The sequence below is a fragment of the Nannobrachium achirus genome (assembly GCF_963921795.1).
Source record: "Nannobrachium achirus genome assembly, chromosome: 12".
Classification (NCBI taxonomy): domain Eukaryota; kingdom Metazoa; phylum Chordata; class Actinopteri; order Myctophiformes; family Myctophidae; genus Nannobrachium; species Nannobrachium achirus.
The window spans coordinates 30,126,490-30,144,674 of NC_137832.1; the positions used below are offsets into that span (position 1 = coordinate 30,126,490).

Genomic DNA, 18,185 nt, shown 5'->3' on the forward strand with positions numbered 1-18,185 from the left:
ATGATTCTATTATATGATCAGAGTAAGAGGATGTTCAGAAAATGTTTGATTGCAGCGATTTCAGTGAAATCATGTCAGACACTATCATGGATACCTTTACAGGCACATAGCACATTCTTTGAGCTGAGAGGGTCTAACACAAGTATCTACATACATATAGTGGAAATTATTTCAGTGATGAGGGCTCTTTACTACATTGTAATTTCTAAAAAATAAAAATAAAAATCCCAACCCTATAAAAGTGTGTTTTCATAGACCACCCCGTTCATACATAAACAAAAACATTGAAAATGTCTATGTTTATCTGTATAATATACCAACGTATATGATATATAAACAACAATAGAAAGCGAAAAAGACAGTTTTTGTTTTTTCTGGTTGTGCAAGTTCTTATGTAGGATGAGATGCAAACAAACGGGATGGATTATTTGAAGACATTCTCAAAGGCAGGGCACTTGTAGGTCTTGAGTTTCTTGATGGCCTTTTTGAACTCTTTGCTGGACTTGTCCCACTTGTGGATGCCCGTGAGGAGGTACTGCTTGTCCACCTTGCGCCCCATGATGAGGTACTGGTTGCTCAGGTTGTCCAGCTGCTGGCAGGGGCAGTCCGCGCCGTTCTTCAGGTACAGAACCAGCTTCTTCAGATCCTTCTTTTTCAGGTTCCCCGTCTTCAGCATCTTCTTCCTCTTCTGCAGGATCACCTTGCGATCGTTGTTCTCGCGCTTCACCTCCTTGATCTTGGACCTGAAAGCTGCAGAAAAGGAGAATAAGAAAGAAGACATTAAAACCAAAACCATGTGCGCTCTGGGTATTACCCCGAGCCTATCTGTGTGAGGTCGATATTGGACTCAGCCAAGAAGTAAATGTAGAACCTCCAATCCAAGTGGACCCCCCAACCTCCAATAGAGCAGTTCAAAAACCTTTATTCTCCCCGGGACCCACATTTGTGAGAATAGCTGATCTACAAGATCAAAGAGGATTGCGATGCGTGAACTTGTAGATGTTATATTCCCTTTTTTCATTTTATTTATTAATGGAATTTCTTAGATTTGCTTTTTAGCTATTTAGAAAAATGTTAGGAACATTTTTTTTTTTACAATTTTAAATAATTTACAAAATTGGAGGAGATGAAAAAAGGGATATTTACTCACAACCCATAAGAATGAGTCCACGACCCAAAACCCTTTTCCCTACCCACTGTTTGGGAAACACTGCTCCAGTCCACCCAACAGCACCACAGCCAGAATTGTGTGCTGCTGATGGACAGCTGATGGGCCCGCACAAAGACTCATCAGTTCATCTGACCAGCTGCTGTGAAGTGTGACTGTGTTTTGTAGTGGCCAACTGTCTGCTCCAGCTCTGTGCAGCACGGTTTACCTTCAACTAAGGCGTACCGCTTAATATTGCATGATTTAGAAGTACCGCTTCTATAATCCCTCTGTGTAACATGTTAGCCAAAAGGCTGAAGGTTTTGGCCAGTGATTGTGCAGCACAAATCTCTGCTGAACCCATAGAGCTGATCAGGCCAGCCAAGGATTGAATCCCGTCAGTGCTTTCCTGTGCTGCTCTCATGCTCTCGCTCTCTCTCCTTCTCAACTTTCACAGTATCTGTCTCAGTTAATAAAAACATAAGGAGAGAACAGTGCCTATACTCTCCGTTCTGGATAAAAGGGGGACAAAAGAATGTTTAGTTTCTATTAGCTATCAGTGACAAATCTGAGCATTCTCTCCTCGGGGAGAAGAAGATATGGTTAAGTACTGTAATTCTGTAAAGGAATGGGGGATGACCTAGGGTCGGGGTATGACAAAGACATCTCTTTATGTCATGAGGACTGACTGAAATGCAAAAGAATCCATCAATATTCTCTTTTAACAATTTAGTTTTTCTTTTTTTTTCTTTTTATTGTTAGTTCCTTACAGTGAAGGGTTTGCTGAACATGCGCACTCCTTTTCAGCACTAGCCTGCTTCTCACTCTTTCATTTAAGCACATTCTTCCAGTCACACTCATTTACAAGTACAGTACTGGTAGACATTGAGCAGCTCTAATCCCCCAACAAGCATAGACATACTCCTGTCTGTGACTAAGCACTTCCACTAGAACATTTACTGTAAGTGTCTTGCTCGAGGGCACTTCAGCAGTAGCTGTAGAAAGGGGCCTGGAGCATTACTCGCAGATTACCCAGATTTCTTCATCTGGTCATAAATCCACACCCTGACTTCTATACTTTCAATGAAAGTGAAGACAAATACAATGGACACACAGTATATAACAAGTTTAACAACACATACTGGTACTTTAAAAACATATTAATCATAAAAAGGTTTAGAGACTAACAAAGGCATACAGTGTAAACATACAGTATTTTTAAAAGGTCCCCTGCATACACTGGCAGCAGGGATCGGTCTGTGAACCTGTGATCTTTCAGTTACAGGAGAGCCTCCTATATCCCAGTGCCACCAGTTAATCTCCAAACCTCACTCTGATTTAACCACGGGTACCCGATCTTTCATTAAACTCTATTTAACTTTGTAATCTCCTTGTTTCCTCTGCTTCCCCTTTAAGAATCAGAACACGAGTCAGCCCCAGTGGTTGGGCGAACAGACTGTAAAGCAAGCGATCTTCATCCCATTCATGCGTTTATGGTGCGCATAAATATAACGATTGCATTCACTATGGCTTCGTAACTCACGCGGCGCTCCGCCGGCCGCGCGGCACTGGCCCGCTCTTTGCGGGCACTCGCGCCTGCGGCGCTCGGCCGCTTGCAATGTCGTGGACAATAATTACAGTCTGTTCGCCCAACTGGGACACCGGACAACTGGGACACCGGACAACTGGGATTTTCCCGTCCAAATCTCCCTCCCTCTAGTCTATACATCTGCCTCTATATATTGCACATATCTCTTTATTTCCTGCATATTTTCTGCGGGATAAGAGCTGACCTTGTGACATGGTACTTCAAATCCACTGCATTGATCTAAACGATAAGGTGCAGAGCAACATCAAAGATAATGTCTTGTGAGCTACAGTGCAGGACATGTCCTTATGTTGAACATAAGTTCTGTTCATGTTGTGCAGGTGAGAGGTGACATAGCTTAAAGCTGATAAACCATAACTTTTATGTGATTTTCTTGACAGTTTCAAGAATATCCTGCTCTCTCACAGCACAGCACGTTCATTGCTTGAGTGTATCTATTATACAGTGAAATGTTACTGACCAATCTAAAACAAATAAAAGGACTGGTGCTCTGGTTCATCTGCTCCCTCACCCATGCATCTTCCCATTGCCAATTAAAGTGAACAGTGCTGTTTTTCCCCAGTATTAACAGTGCGCATGGTAAGGATTATCCCCTCTCTGCTCATGGTCCCTGGATCAGTCAGAATGAGGAGGCTTAGTGTTCAAACAGATCAAAATGGGCAGCACTTATAATTAGTGATTCATAAAAGAGAGGCCCCAGGCCACCCCTGAAAACACTTCATCTGGATAAATCCTCCATGCTTTATAATCCCTAGACTCCTTATTGTTGAACTTTCTTTGCACCTTGTGCTGTTTGCAATAATCTCCACCTCAGCCAAATTGTACAGTGACCAGTAATGGTGCATGAATAATTAAGACTACTGAAGGAGGAAGAGTTGGTTGGGATTCTTGGCTAGGAATATAATGGAATGTGTTATTTGCCCATTACTGAGTTCCAAAATGTAGTGTATGTATTGGCACAGTGCATACAATATGGAATTAAGAGTATCCAGCGTGCAGGTGCATAATATTTCCTCTTTATCTGCATTGTTGAAATACTGTACATTCTGGGGCCTGTGTTTTGAAAATGAGGCACCCATAACTATAATTTTCACAACTATTTTGAAATAGCTATTTTCATCTCATGCCCCCCCGGTAGGTGGTCTTTAATGGTGGTGTGTCTGGAAGTGTCCCTTCACTGTATGTGAGGTCCGAATCTTGTAACTTGTACAGTATGCAAGACAACTCTGTTGCACTGCCAAACAACACAGAGGTAGTATGTAGTGTGAAGCAATGCAAATATGCACAGTGACAGTTTCTTTATGTATAGAATTATGAAAAAGGTTGTAATGTTTAAAACAGGAAAAATACCATTCATGGATGGGAGCATGAAATATTCTTTCAATCATCATTCAGTGACATCACAGGACTGCCTTGTAGGGGTGTAACGATAATAGTAACTGCATCGAAATATTGTTTTTAACTTAAAAAATCGAAGTATATCGAAATGGAAACAGCTAAAATGGAATCGTATCGTTTGAATTTGTATCGTATCGAATCGGCAGTGAAAAGAATCGATTGTATCGATACTACCTACTTTTGCATTGCATTTAGCATTTCTAAGAAGAAAAAATGAAAAGGAGGGGTTTAATTACTTTTCCTTTCCATATAGCTACACTGGTCTATCGATAAATGTGTGTAATCTCTGGGTTCATGTCAAGGTGCAGGTTTGTCAATATACAATGTCCATATATTTGGCAGAGAATCACTGTGTTTACTTATTTATATCCATAATAATACATGTTTCCCTTATAAACCTGCACTGCCCACAACTTTCGCACATATTTAATTTCTTTGCTAAATAGTTACTATATCGATTTTAAATCATTGAATCGAATTGTATCGTATCGCCATGAATTAACCAATATCGTCCATGTATCGTATCGTCAACCATGTATCGTGATATGTATCGAATCGCTATTAAAATGTATCGTTACACCCCTACTGCCTTGTTTACCAGAATAAAAAAAACAAACAAGAATGTCTATTCCGCTGCAATTCTCCTTTAACCTTTCTGTCCCTGACCCCTGACCTGGGTTTCCTTTGTCAGGTTAAGAGGGGATGACCCACACACCCGGCCCAAGCTCCAAGGGTGTTATAAACCCCAACAGAAGGGGGTGGAGGGGTGGGGGCACACGCCTGCCCTGCCAGGCCTGTTCCCAACCTTACAGAACACACAGTCTGATCCGATAAACCAGTGGTTCTCAAACGTGGGGTCGGGACCCCGAGAGGGGTCCCCAAATTATTTTGGGCGGTCCACAGAAGATTAGCTTAAAGTAATTTTTTTCCCCCACTCAATGGTAAACAAACCAACACACAGTATAAGTGTATACAGGGTATACACATTTATAAAGTGACAATTTAAGGACTTTCAAGACCATTTTAATACCAGACTGGCCAAACATGGTCAAATATGAAGTAAGCAAGAGGCGAACATTGTGAAAATAGCCAATCTACATGCTCACAACGCCTCGCGTTGGGAGGCGTTGTGAGCATGTAGATCAGCTATTTTCACAATATTTATCTGTGGAACAGAGTCACATTAAAATGTAATAGGCCTACCTACAATTCCAAGTGCTTGTCAGGGAGGGGGTCCCCAGTTCAAATATGTTTATTTTGGGGGTCACGGCCTAAAAAGGTTTGAGAACCCCTGCGATAAACCAAGGTGATCAGTCTGCTCCGGTGCAGGGCCGGGCCCACTTGTGCTGCCTTGCTGTTTACTCTATGGGGCATGGGGATGATGGGGATGGAGCCGTTTGGCAACAACAACAAAGCTATAGCTGTCAGTAGAGTAAAGAGAGAGAGATTTACCTGAAGGGCTCTGGTGTGTTTTGTGAAAATGAGGTGCCATAAAAACCTTAAGCACAGAGATAAATTGGGGGTGGGAACAAAGTGTTGAGTGGTATGTACCATAAACCACTCACAGGCTAAAAGGCAAGGGGAAGGGAGGGGGGTCTCAAGAAGCTAGGGAGCGTCTTTAGTCACCTCAAGAGGAACAGAACTATTGCAAATTACAGTAATACTTTGCTAATGCTTTATTCCACTAGTAATCATAAAAAAACAGAAGCAAAGCAACTAGCAGAGACATATTGCTCACATTTTATTGCTGCACACTCGAAAGTACATGACCTATTAGAGAGGTAAACTGTATTTAACTGTATTATACACATTGATATTCTGGAGGAAAGACAGTCATTTCTTTCATCTGGTTTACCTGTACATTATTTTACCTACACGTTTATTTATTTACTGTTCATTCATTATTTATTTGATTACACTGCCTTTATAGTTAAAACATTGTACACGTTGTACTTTATGTCCTACTTTAAGCAACACCTTTCCAATCACCTCTAATCAAAAGCTGCCATGCCTCTACATTTTCCAGTAAAAACTAGATTAAGTCACAAAAAGAACGTCAAGGGTGTGGAGAAGGGATGCAACTTTGTAGGACTTCAAACAAACAGCACACATTATAACAAAAAAACAACTTGACACTTAACCTCTAACTTAAACGAGAACAGACTTTTTCGCAACAAGATGCTTCCAGGAATTGAAGTTTTCAGTGGACAAAAATGCCAATGTGTTGCCAGAAAGGCATATTTTACACATGATTGGTCCACAGAGATTAATAAATACCAAGTCACTGATTCTCCCTGTGGTTTTCCTCAACTGTGAAGAGGATTAGTTTGAACATAGCCTCAGGCTATGCCACTGTTATAAATGATAAAGGCAAAAAAGGTATTATAACTATCAACATAACAAAACAGGCCAGCCCTTCTGTGTGGATTTTGGGCTCCTAAATGTGCCAAACACTGTTGCCCATTCTTAGTCAAGCCTGCACTAGCATAATGAAATCACAATGAGCGCAGTGCCCTAATCCTTTGTTGGGAGGATAAAAACAGATCTCCAGATTTTTGTATTTGCACAGCACATATTTTTCTCGACACAGACATTAACTCTTAATGTTGCAGTCTGCTTCAGTCATGGTCAGTTCCATCACAGTTTTATCCTCGGACAAAATCTCAAAAAAAGCCTCCAGACCCAATATAAGGGGAGAAAAAATATTATAGCCAAGCATAAGCCCAAGAACCAAAATACTTTGCCGACATATGTATTGCTTGTTTACCCACTAAGAGGAAATCATAATCCATATTCGTCTCATCGAACTGTTTACTGCATTCCGTGGAAGGCTTGTCCCTTGTGGGTTTCAACCTGTGAGGATGTCAGTGGCATGAGGTTTGTCCAACAACCATTGTTAGTCCCCATGCTGAGGCAATCTGTGTATTGTCAGACGTCAAGCGTTAAGAGGCTTATGACAAGGAAGCAAAACAACATCTGTCTCAATCAGAGAAGAAACAAGCCAATAATGTGCCACTCTGCTCTTGGCAAACCAAGGATGTGGAATGAAAAGCAAGTCCCATCACCACAGCGTAAACAACCGGGCAATTCGTTAAATAAATACAACTTTTAACTTTCCTGAGAACTGGAAAAAAGTCTGTTTCCAATACACCATGGTCCATGTTTCCCTGGCCTGGCACTTGGAATTCAGTTTGGAACTGCCGGAGGTTTGGAGCCCGACGAACAGGGGCGTCACAAGGGGTAGGAAAGTGGGACTGACTTACTGGGGCCCAAGGTGGAGGGGCCCTAATAACTTTATCTATTGAAAAATAGCAGATATACAAGCTCACAGCGCGGCACCGAGTGCCGCACTGCGAGCTTGTAGATCTGCTATTTTTGAAAAGTTGTGAAAATGTGTGAGAATCTTTGAATATATGTATTTTTTTAAGCGAACATTTCTAACTCAAATTTTGCTTCTGGGGGTCTCTGGAACTAAATATTTTGAGATCGGGGTCCGTGGCCAAATACATATCATCTTGGGGGTCCTTGACATAGGTTTCTTGCACACATTTTCAAGATTTTTCAAAAATAGCAGATCTACAAGCTCACAGCGCGGCACTCGGTGCCGCGCTGTGAGCTTGTATATCTGCTATTTTTCAATAGTTAACATTCATGGGGGGCCCGCAGTGAATCCTTGTACCCAGGGCCCAGAATTTGGTGTGACGCCCCTGACGACGAACAAATAAAAACCTCCTGAAAACATGCCCAAAACATGCATATATCAAAACCTCGACCGTAACATCAGTGGGTTTTGTCTTTTTTTCCTAGGATTATAGTACTTTATGACTAGAGCAAAAGTTTATCACTCCCCTCGAAAGCCATGATAAATAATAAGGCAACATTTGCCATGTAATCGTTGTTGCGGATGGAAGCCAATGTTGCCAAACCCATTACCTTGCTGTTTGTTCAGGCTATGGTCCGTTTACTTTCCAAACCAAAATCAAAACAATAGAGACATTGATTTAAAATGGGTCTTCTTTGTTCTTCTTTGAAATTCTAAAAACTGAAAAACCAATTTTATAATTAAAAAGAAAAGTTAATTCATGCTAAAACTGAATGAAATAGTTGAAACTGAACGTCCCATCATTAACCAATGAAGAGCTGCTTCGTTTTACAAGTCAAGCTGTTTGAACTGACAGTGAACTGACCCCCAGCCGTGGACTGCTGGAAGTAAACTGAAGGAGAGGCATTCTTGAAACTACAGGCAGACCAGACCGTAGACCAAACATCCTATTTTACAGCTACAAAGCCCTTCTACATAAAGGTTTTAGGGCCCCTCTTAGTGACCCCAATTCATTAGTTAGAGAATATTATTGTTTAACAAGCACATATGAACCGTGACTTCAGTTCAGGGGTTAAAAACTAAAACCTGCCATGTTTAGGGAGTCTGATCTATGCCTTTTCTTTCTCCCCACTTACCTTTATGCAAACTTATGGGGATTCTTTTCTGCAGTAACAACAGATTAGCCTCATTGATCTCACTGAGGGCCCCACTTTAAAGAGAAATACAAAGAACGGCTGTGCTGTACAATGAACCGCACTGATCATCACAGGCATGAAAACAAATGAAAGCTTTTTTAGCTTAACTGGAATCGAAGAATTCATGTGTGGTCACATAAGCACACCCAAAGAATAACATTGATGCTTAAATGCTTTAAGCGTGTTTGTGTAAAGACCATAATCACTTTGAAGATTTAAGACGGGAGGGGTGAGTGATGTACAGTCATGCTACTGTGTATGAGCGTGTGTGTGTGTGTGTGTGTGTGTTTGTGTGTGTGTGTGTGTGTGTGTGTGTGTGTGTGTGTGTGTGTGTGTGTGTGTGTGTGTGTGTGTGTGTGTGTGTGTGTGTGTTGTTTTTGTAAATATATAATGGGATATCAAGTGTTGACCAATGAAATTCAGGTGATTAGTAAAAATAGAGTGGGGCATGTTTTTGCATGTTTTGTGCGTGTCACTTTGTGTGTGTGTGCATGTCCCGTATGCACGTGTGTGTGTGTGTGTGTGTGTGTGTGTGTGTGTGTGTGTGTGTGTGTGTGTGTGTGTGTGTGTGTGTGTGTGTGTGTGTGTGTGTGTGTGTTGGTAGGGCACTTACCAAACTCACTGGCACACATGTGCTCCATCATGGCGTCTGTTTTCATTTCATTGTCACATGGAGGGCAGATGGGTGAATAACCTGGGGGGGTTAAAACAGAGTTTTGTAGTTAATAGCACAGACAGAAGATTGGCCGGATATCACACTCACATCTAAAACAACTAAAGGGATTTGGAATAGGGGCTGAAAAACAGTCATCTCTCCTTTAGAAAGGAACTGAAATCATCACAGGTACAAAAGCATTTAGACCAGTGGTTCTCAACCTTTCCAGACCGCGACCCCCAAAATAATCATATTTTAACCGGGGACCCCCCCACCCTGACGAGCACTAAGTTGAGGCATTACAATTTGTATAACACGGTTCTATTGTGAAAATAGCAGATCTACATGCTCACAAGGCCTCGTGTTGCGAGGCGATGTGAGTATGTTGATCGTCTATTTTCACAATTTCTGCCTCTAATATTTGACAATTAAAAAGTCCTTAAATTATCACTTTAGAAATGTGCACATATCATCTATACACTTAAACTTTATGTTGGTTTGTTTACTGTTGAGTGAGAAAACAATATTTCACATTAAGTTAATCATCTGGGGAACCCCCAAAATTATTTGGGGACCGCCCTGAGGGTCCCGACCCACAGGTTGAGAACCACTGACAAACCAGCCCGTGTTTCCCACTTTCCAATCCTTCATGCATTGGGTCAGTTGTGCTTTCCACCAATACACTGTGTCTGTGTGGAGATATTATCTTGTCTTTGACAGTAAAACTCTTAGTTCTGTGCTCTGAGAAGCTGGTCAGAACCCTGATGACCTGACCTCAGTCAGGAATGTCCTCAGCTTTTATAGCCGGCTGTAACTCGGGCGCTGCAGTAAAAACTGCATCCACCTACACTGAGATAGACAGTCTTATAATTATTTAAGACTATGGACACTGTAACTTAAGGCAGTGGTTCTCAACCTTTTCAGGCCGCAACCCCCAAAATAATCATATTTTAACCCCACCCTGACGAGCGCTAAGAGTTGAGGCATTACATTTTGTATAACACGGTTCTATTGTGAAAATAGCAGATCTACATGCTCACAACGCCTCGCAACACAACGCCTCGCAACATGTAGATCGGCTATTTTCACAATTTCTGCCTCTAATATTTGACAGTTTGGCCAATGTTTAATTTGTCCTTTTAGAGGTATTAAAAAGGTCCTTAAATTGTCACTTTAGCCCTACTATACCCTCTATGAACTTAAAATGTATGTTGGTTTGTTTACTGTTGAGTGAGAAAACAGTGTTGCACATTAAGCTAATCATCTCGGGGACCCCCCAAAATAATTTGGGTTGAGAACCACTGACTTAAGGATTTCATTGTGTGTTGTTGTTTTTTTTCTTCTTTTTTTTTTCTTTCTTTTTTTCAGGGAATAGTTGCTTAATTTGTCCAGAAGGTTCGCTTTGGAAGGAGTGCACTTAACATTCACAAAGCTAATCACATTCATACCTGGGAGCTGTTTAGTTAGTACAACCGCAATCTTACTGTTGGCACATGAGTGGTTCCCCTAAAGCTATTGAGGGTTAACTGCATTGCTCAAAGGCAGCTCACTGGTAATTGCTGAGGGGGAGTACAGCATCTCTCATTTACTTTCCCAGCCAGTATGGGATTTGAACCAATGACCTTCTGCTCACATGCCCGTTTCTGAGATCTACACTATACATTAAAGTGGCCCCTGGGCCCTGATACTTTGGCACAGTGAGACTGCAACCTTGCCAACTTGGCGTCACTTACATTATAATGTCGCACAGCTAATTTGTCACCCATTCTTAGATTTAAGAAATATATGCCATTTATGCATTGTATTGAAATGTATCAGGCCAGATAAAAGTAAACACATCTATACTTATACTGTTTATTGTAAATATGCACATCACTTAGTGTTTCCTGAGATGTAATTTTTTAACCATGGTCAGAAATGGCATCTTCCCAGAGTGCACCAGGAAGAGGAATAAATGCTAGAATCTTGGGAGGAAAAGCAGAACCTCGATGGCAATATTCTATCAAGAATGTTATGACATTTCATTTACAGTAATGGTTGACTCTTGACTATGGTCAACGAGCCAAAATGTGTTTTTGCCAAAAAGAGGTTTGGTCTAGAGGCATATCCGTGAATATTTCATGATTTCATATAACTTTTTTCTACTTGGAGTGATTGATTCTTCTACGCCAAAACAGCTGAGCTTGCTTAGCAAACTTGGATCCATATGAAGATAACAAATTCCATAGACATTGAGACATTTTAAGCAACTAGCAACAACTATCTAAATAACATGAATATTGTGTAAATAAAATGTATTGCAAAAACACACATTTAAAAAAACACACATTTAAGTCTACATTATCCTATACTCTGTGTTCTGCTATGCTTGCCAGTTGTCTATTACATGTGTTTGACAAAAGCTTGTGAAAGTAACACCCAGGTGTAAAGAGCTTGTGAAAACAAACACTGTGGAGAGTTGAGAGGGTCCACTTCTCCCTTTTAGTTTCTCATTTAAACCAATTATCACCAGTCTATTTCTGCAGCTAGTGGTCAGCACTGTTTGCTTACTTCTGTTAGCATCCATTAGTGCGATGACACAGTCAAATCCTCAGTGTCTATATAACTCTGAGTGTGTACGAACAAACGTTCTCATCTTTTCCCCTCTCTCAATTTGGTATATGCACGTTGATTTTCATACTGCACTGAAATGACTAGAATCCAAAGGCTGCTTTCTTCTAAAATCAGAAAAAACTAACATATGCAAACTGGTCTGCAGCAGTAATGTAAAGTACAGTATACGGTGAGGCATAGTGAATAGGCTACACATGCCAGACCGTCGATATGGTCATTTAAGCCCCATTGATCATACAAAGGAGCTATCAATTGCATCTGCACTCTTAAAGGAATGAATATTCAGCAGTTGAATCAAAGTTTGTGAATTGAGATTGAAAAAAGAAAACAAAAACAAAAAACCTCTCACATTAACTCAGCAGATGGGAGATGCCTCCCCCTGAGAGGCTTTAAACAACCCAAAAGCCTGTGTCCTGCTGGGTTGGGGGTGCAAACAGTTTATTTATCACTGGCCGCTGACAACGAATGATAACAGGTGACGTCTGGGGGCCACGGATCCCTGTGTGGTCCCTGCAGCCTCCAGAAAGGGGCCTTTCTCGGGAAACCGGGCCCCCGTCCATACCTCCGTGTCAGTCAGCCTCTACCAGCACTGCTACCACTCCACTCTTCACCTCTCCACCCCCAAGCTTAGACATCCAGGACTTGCCTTACTGCTGTGTAATAGCAGCACTACTGCAGAAGGAGACCTCTCTACCTGTTGCCATCAATCACTGTGATGTTTATGTTCAAAATGGATTAGGATACATTGATATATTTCTGTAATTTGAGTTGTGCTGTCATAGTTTATATTGAAGCGGATGATGGAAAAACCCCCTGATTTATAGGCGTGATTGAATGAAGCAACTTGTAATTTCCCTTTGCGCCAGTATTACCTCACCAAGGTAACAAATATAAACCACTCTCAGGAAGACACTGAGGGCTGCCAGAGCAGTGGTTCGTCTTAGCTCGTTACCCAAAAGCAAAATTAGATCGGTTAGTGAAAACAGCAGATCTACAAGCTCACAACGCGTGGCTTCACACCGTGTTGTGAGCTTGTAGATCAGCTATTTTCACTACTTCTATGTCTAATTTATGGAATTTCTTCTATTTTTATTGTATTTATTAATGAAATTACAAAAAATCTTATTCAAAATTCAATATTCATAAAAATCTTGAAATAATAACAAAATGTAAGAAACCAGAAATTAAGGGACCCATACCAATGTGTCCGCGACCCACAAATGGGTCCCGGCCCACTGTTTGGTGAACCACTGTGCCGGAGTCACTGACGCGGCTCTAAAACACAACCCTCAAGTGTTGAACAATAACACGCGTTTTCCAACAAAATCTAATTCGAATTCCCAAGGTATTTTCTTCCGCGGGCATGTTGTTTTTGTGCATTTTTCAGCGGTTGCCATGGCATTTGTCAAATCTGGCTCAGAAACGGAAAACACAACTTAACCTGGACTGTGTTAAGGTTTTGCTCCCTCATTCAGCGTGAGGTGTCTGAGACTACTCAGTTTAGGCTTCACTTCATACCGAGAGACACAAAATCCCAACAGGGTTCAGAAATCTCCAGCCAAGAAACCATTAGTGAGAAATGTGATTTGTAAGGGTGGGGGGTAAAATGTCCTTGAAAGCATTATTTAGAATCTATTGGCTCTAACTCTGCCATATCCACCCTGGCTTGCATTTATTTTGCGCTCTCTCTCTCTCTCTCTCTCTCTCTCTCTCTCTCTCTCTCTCTCTCTCTCTCTCCCCCCTCCCTCTCTCTGTGTCATTATTTGCACAATCTGGTAGGGATGGGACGATAAGCGATATTATCGTTTATCGTGGTAAAAAAGACTCACGATAATCGTATCGTGGAGATTTAATTTATCGCGATATCGTCCTCCGTCATGCGCTTATTTGCCAAGCTGCATATCCAGTACCACTTCAACCCTCTATAATTGTTAAAAAGTACTTATAAGGCCTACTTGATACCGTTTTTTTCCCCCTACTCTCTACCAAATGTCTGTGTCAAATATTCCGCCTCAGGATAATGGGGATATTTTGATTATCGTGATAATATCATAAATCGCGATTTCTTTTGTCACAATAATCGTGATATGAAATGTTCATATCGTCACATCCCTACAATCTGGTTTTGGAATTATGCATGGTGTTCATTGTTCCTTCATATATATTTTTTTTTATTGGCCATTGACAGGTCAGCATGAAATGAGTTATTAGATGCAGGTATTTGCTTGTGTGCTTGCTGGACCGCCTCCCAGCATTGTCCTCCAACTCCAGCAGAACACCTTGAAATAAATGACTACCATCTGTTGAGAATTTGCTATATTACAACATAACCATTTTTTCAGATGTAGGCATTATTCACATTAATATACACACACCATTGCGAAGGTCAGAGCTTATGGGACTCAAAATGTGATTATAATGAGTTTGGGTGGGGGATCAATTGCAAGGAGTCATGGGTAAATTCCACCCAAAAGGTTTGGACATGATTTGTTTGTGTTGGGATTTGCATCTGCAAACAAACCTTAACCTCTGTAACAACATTCTCATGGTCATTGAGCTGTATGGGTGTCAATTCTTACACTGTGGCAAAAGTGCTGGCTATTTTGTTATCTCAGTTAAGTAGCCCATGCACTCTTCCTTGACAATACATAATCACTTACAATCAATACTTCCGAGTTGCTGCATGATAAGGCTTGGTCCACTTATAAATTATAATTAGTTTATTTTTTTATTTTTAACTTTAGAAATAGACCAGTGGTTCTCAAAGTGGACTCTGTGTGGGTTCCTTTGGGGGGGTCTAAATTGGCCCATACAAGTCTGTAACTCTGACAGTGTACCAAATGGAACCAAATGAACCCTAACGGATTCGTTTTCTTTTGGTTCCATTTGTACACTGTCAGAGTTAAGGGGAGACCTTGAAAATTTAAAGTTTGAGAAACACTGGAATAGAAACAGAAACCTATCTTGGCATGCCCCATTGTGCATTAGCTATTTGTGCGGTCATGAAACTTTACTCTTTTCTATTGCAAACTGTTAATTCTGCTACTACTAGCCTATTCAATCAATCAATCAATCAATCAATCACCATGGAAAGTGGTAAAGAAAGAAAGAAAGAAAGAAAGAAAGAAAGAAAGAACGATCCACTGCGTAGACTTGGTGACTGACCTGTGGGCTTGGTGGCCTCCGTGGCATTGGGCCCCGTCATGGCAATGCACACGTCGTCCTGGGGGAACTTGTCGCAGGTGAGCATCTCGGGCCAGGGGAAGCCGAAGGACTCCATGATGGGGGTGCAGCCGTCCCTGACCGCCTCGCACAGCCAGCGGCACGGGTAGATGGGGCGCTCCAGGCACACGGGCGCGAAGAGCGAGCAGAGGAAGACCTGCGTGCCCGGGTGACAGTTCTTGTGCACGAGGGGCACCCAGCTGCCCGCCTGCTGCTTGGCCTCCGCCATGGTCTCGTGCTCCAGGAGGTTGGGCAGCAGCATCTGGTTGTAGCCCACGTTGTGGCAGAGCCGCAGGTCCTCGGGGATGTCCACGCACTGGGGAGGCTTGCCATAGCTGCGCCCCCCGTTGTACATGTCCGACTTCCAGCTCAGGTACTCGTACTCTGAGGCGTCGCCGCTGCACGCTGACAGCAGAGCCACTGTCAGAACGAGGGGGATCGTTCTCCACGAAGGTTCAGTAGACCACCTCATGATTGTTTTTTCTTTTCTTTAGTTTGTTTTTGTAACCAGGAGTTTAAAAAAGAAGACAAAAGGCACTATGTAAAATATAGGCTAACTAAAAAGCAACACACTTGCCTGAGATGGGAGGGGAAAAGATAAATGTCCAGCTGATAAATGTTAGTTTGGAAGAAGGTTTGGTGTTTCAGTTGTTTAGTCCACAGCAGCAGGCTGCTCTGCTGTGCTCTCCTCCGGCGTGTGTGCGGCTCCTGCAGCTTGCGAGGATAACTGACTGACTGAGAGTACTGCCTGCTCTGTGAGCAGCTTAGAAACAAGGGGAGATTGTAAAGCACGCCTCGGCCAATCGGAGAGCGCCTGTGCCTTTTGGCACTCTTGTGTCAATCAAAGTGCTCAATTACCAACCTCCCTGCCCCCCCTTCATTACTCTTTTCTCCTTCCTTTGTCAAAACAAACTACCTGACCTGACCGTTCAACGAAAATAAAATCTCTTAACTCAGTGGTTCTCAAAGAGGGGCAGGGGTCCTTGAGGGAGCTCCAGGGGGTCCCCAATCCCCAGATAAATGATAGTTAGGATCCAAACGGACCCTAGGGGTCTGTAACTCAGAGAGTGTAGTCCAAATGGAACCAAATGGACCCATTAGGGTCCATTTCGTTCAATTTGTACTCAGAGTTAAATTAAAATATATTTTACAGTATAAATTGGGGTCCTAGAGATAGAAATGCCATTAAATGGGGGTCCGTAGCCTAATGCATGTCAAACTGGGGGTCCTTGACATTAAAATGGTTGAGAATCACTACTAGAGCTGTAAAAAATATTTTCTTATATGGGGTTCCTGCATGGCTTATCTTTTCAAATGGGGGTCCGCGGGCTAATAAGTGTCAATATCGGGGTCCTTGAAATGAAAACGTTTGAGGACCACTGTCTTAAATGACAAATGGTCGTTTGCAAAACATGTGGCAAGACTGTAGCAAAATAAATACAAACATTAAATTATGTGCCAAATGTCAGACCTAAGATGAAAGCAAAAACTGTATTTTAATTACAGATCACATTAGTTGTGAAGTTTTTAACTATTCATCAAATCAACAGAATGTATGTGTCACTCATACTGTACAGGTATACAAGCAGCAACATTCTGTTGTGGCAAGGTCCGCAAAACTGACAGAACACAACAATAACAATTATAGCAACATACTCAATCTAATTAGAAGCTCATAAGCTTAAGCAAATTGGCCATCTCCTGCCTAGTTCTGTTTGGTGAAGACAAAAGAAGGTGTGACATTTAAATTGCCATTAATTTGTATGCCATTGTTCTGTAAATGCTTGCAGCAGATGACAAGTGTGTTTACACACACACACACACACACACACACACACACACACACACACACACACACACACACACACACACACACACACACACACACACACACACACACACACACACACACACAGATATAATCTTGTTAGCTTAAAAAAGGTATTAAGCTAATGTAATTTACAGCTGTGTCAACCAGAGACTAGCCTACCATTCACCTCAAAGTGTTCTCCAGGATGTCTACCTTCTTGATTTCAGTCCAGGGGAAGAGGAAATTGCAGTTTCATCAGAAGCATGTCATGATGGTGGTGCAGGGAAAAACATTGTAAATGAATAGACATTTGTATCAGAAAAGAATTAGAACATTTACTTATGTGGTTACATGTCTCCATTCAGACATGTCTCCTTTCACTAACCCTATCCCTAACCCTAACCCTAACCTCTATGGAAGTGTTGCCACTCCGACAATAAGAAGTCAATGTCGGAATGGAGACATGTCCCCCACATTTTGATGACTTAAAGGAGTAGTTCACCCCCAAAATGACTTTTTTTCTATCGATTGCTCAACCCATGGAGACTTGAGTTCAATAATATTCTGAAGCCAATGATTTGAGGAGACTCTTTGTCTGTTGATTCCGGATGGAGACCCAAATGCATTTGGCAAAACATATAAATGACAAGTAAAAAGGATACTACAGTAAAAGTGTTATAGTTAACTTATGCATTTGTAACTCCATATACTCTCAGAGTTAATTTAACACTGAAGATTGTACAGTCTTATCATCTGAAGTCTCGGCAAGGTTGTACTTTTGTGTAACTTTACTGAGACTACCTCTATAGTACACAGGGGCGTCACACAAAATTCTGGGCCCTGGGTACAAGGATTCACTGCGGGCCCCCCATGAATGTTAACTATTGAAAAATAGCAGATATACAAGCTCACAGCGCGGCACCGAGTGCCGCACTGCAAGCTTGTAGATCTGCTATTTTTGAAAAATCTTGAAAATGTGTTCAAGAAACTTATGTTTCCATGTCAGTGGTGCTCAAACCCTTTCATGTGAAGGACCCTGAAGATGATGTATTTGGCCACAGACCCCCATCTCAAAATATTTAGTTCCAGGGACCCCCCAGAAGCAAAATTTGAGTTACAAATGTTCGCTTAAAAAATACATACTATATTCAAAGATGTGCACACATTTTCACAACTTTTCAACAATAGCTAAAGTTAATAGGGCCCCTCCACC

At 41.7% G+C, this 18,185-nt stretch overlaps 1 protein-coding gene across 1 annotated transcript; it reads right to left on the bottom strand.

Moving 5' to 3' along the window:
- Nucleotides 1-424: 424 nt before the first annotated feature.
- sfrp1a (secreted frizzled-related protein 1a) lies at nucleotides 425-15,634 on the bottom strand (the record flags this gene model as incomplete). Its single annotated transcript, XM_080738561.1, has 3 exons — nucleotides 425-750; nucleotides 9,286-9,366; nucleotides 15,106-15,634. 3 exons carry the CDS (start codon nucleotides 15,632-15,634, stop codon nucleotides 425-427), a joined length of 936 nt encoding a protein of 311 aa, XP_080594687.1.
- Nucleotides 15,635-18,185: the final 2,551 nt, after the last annotated feature.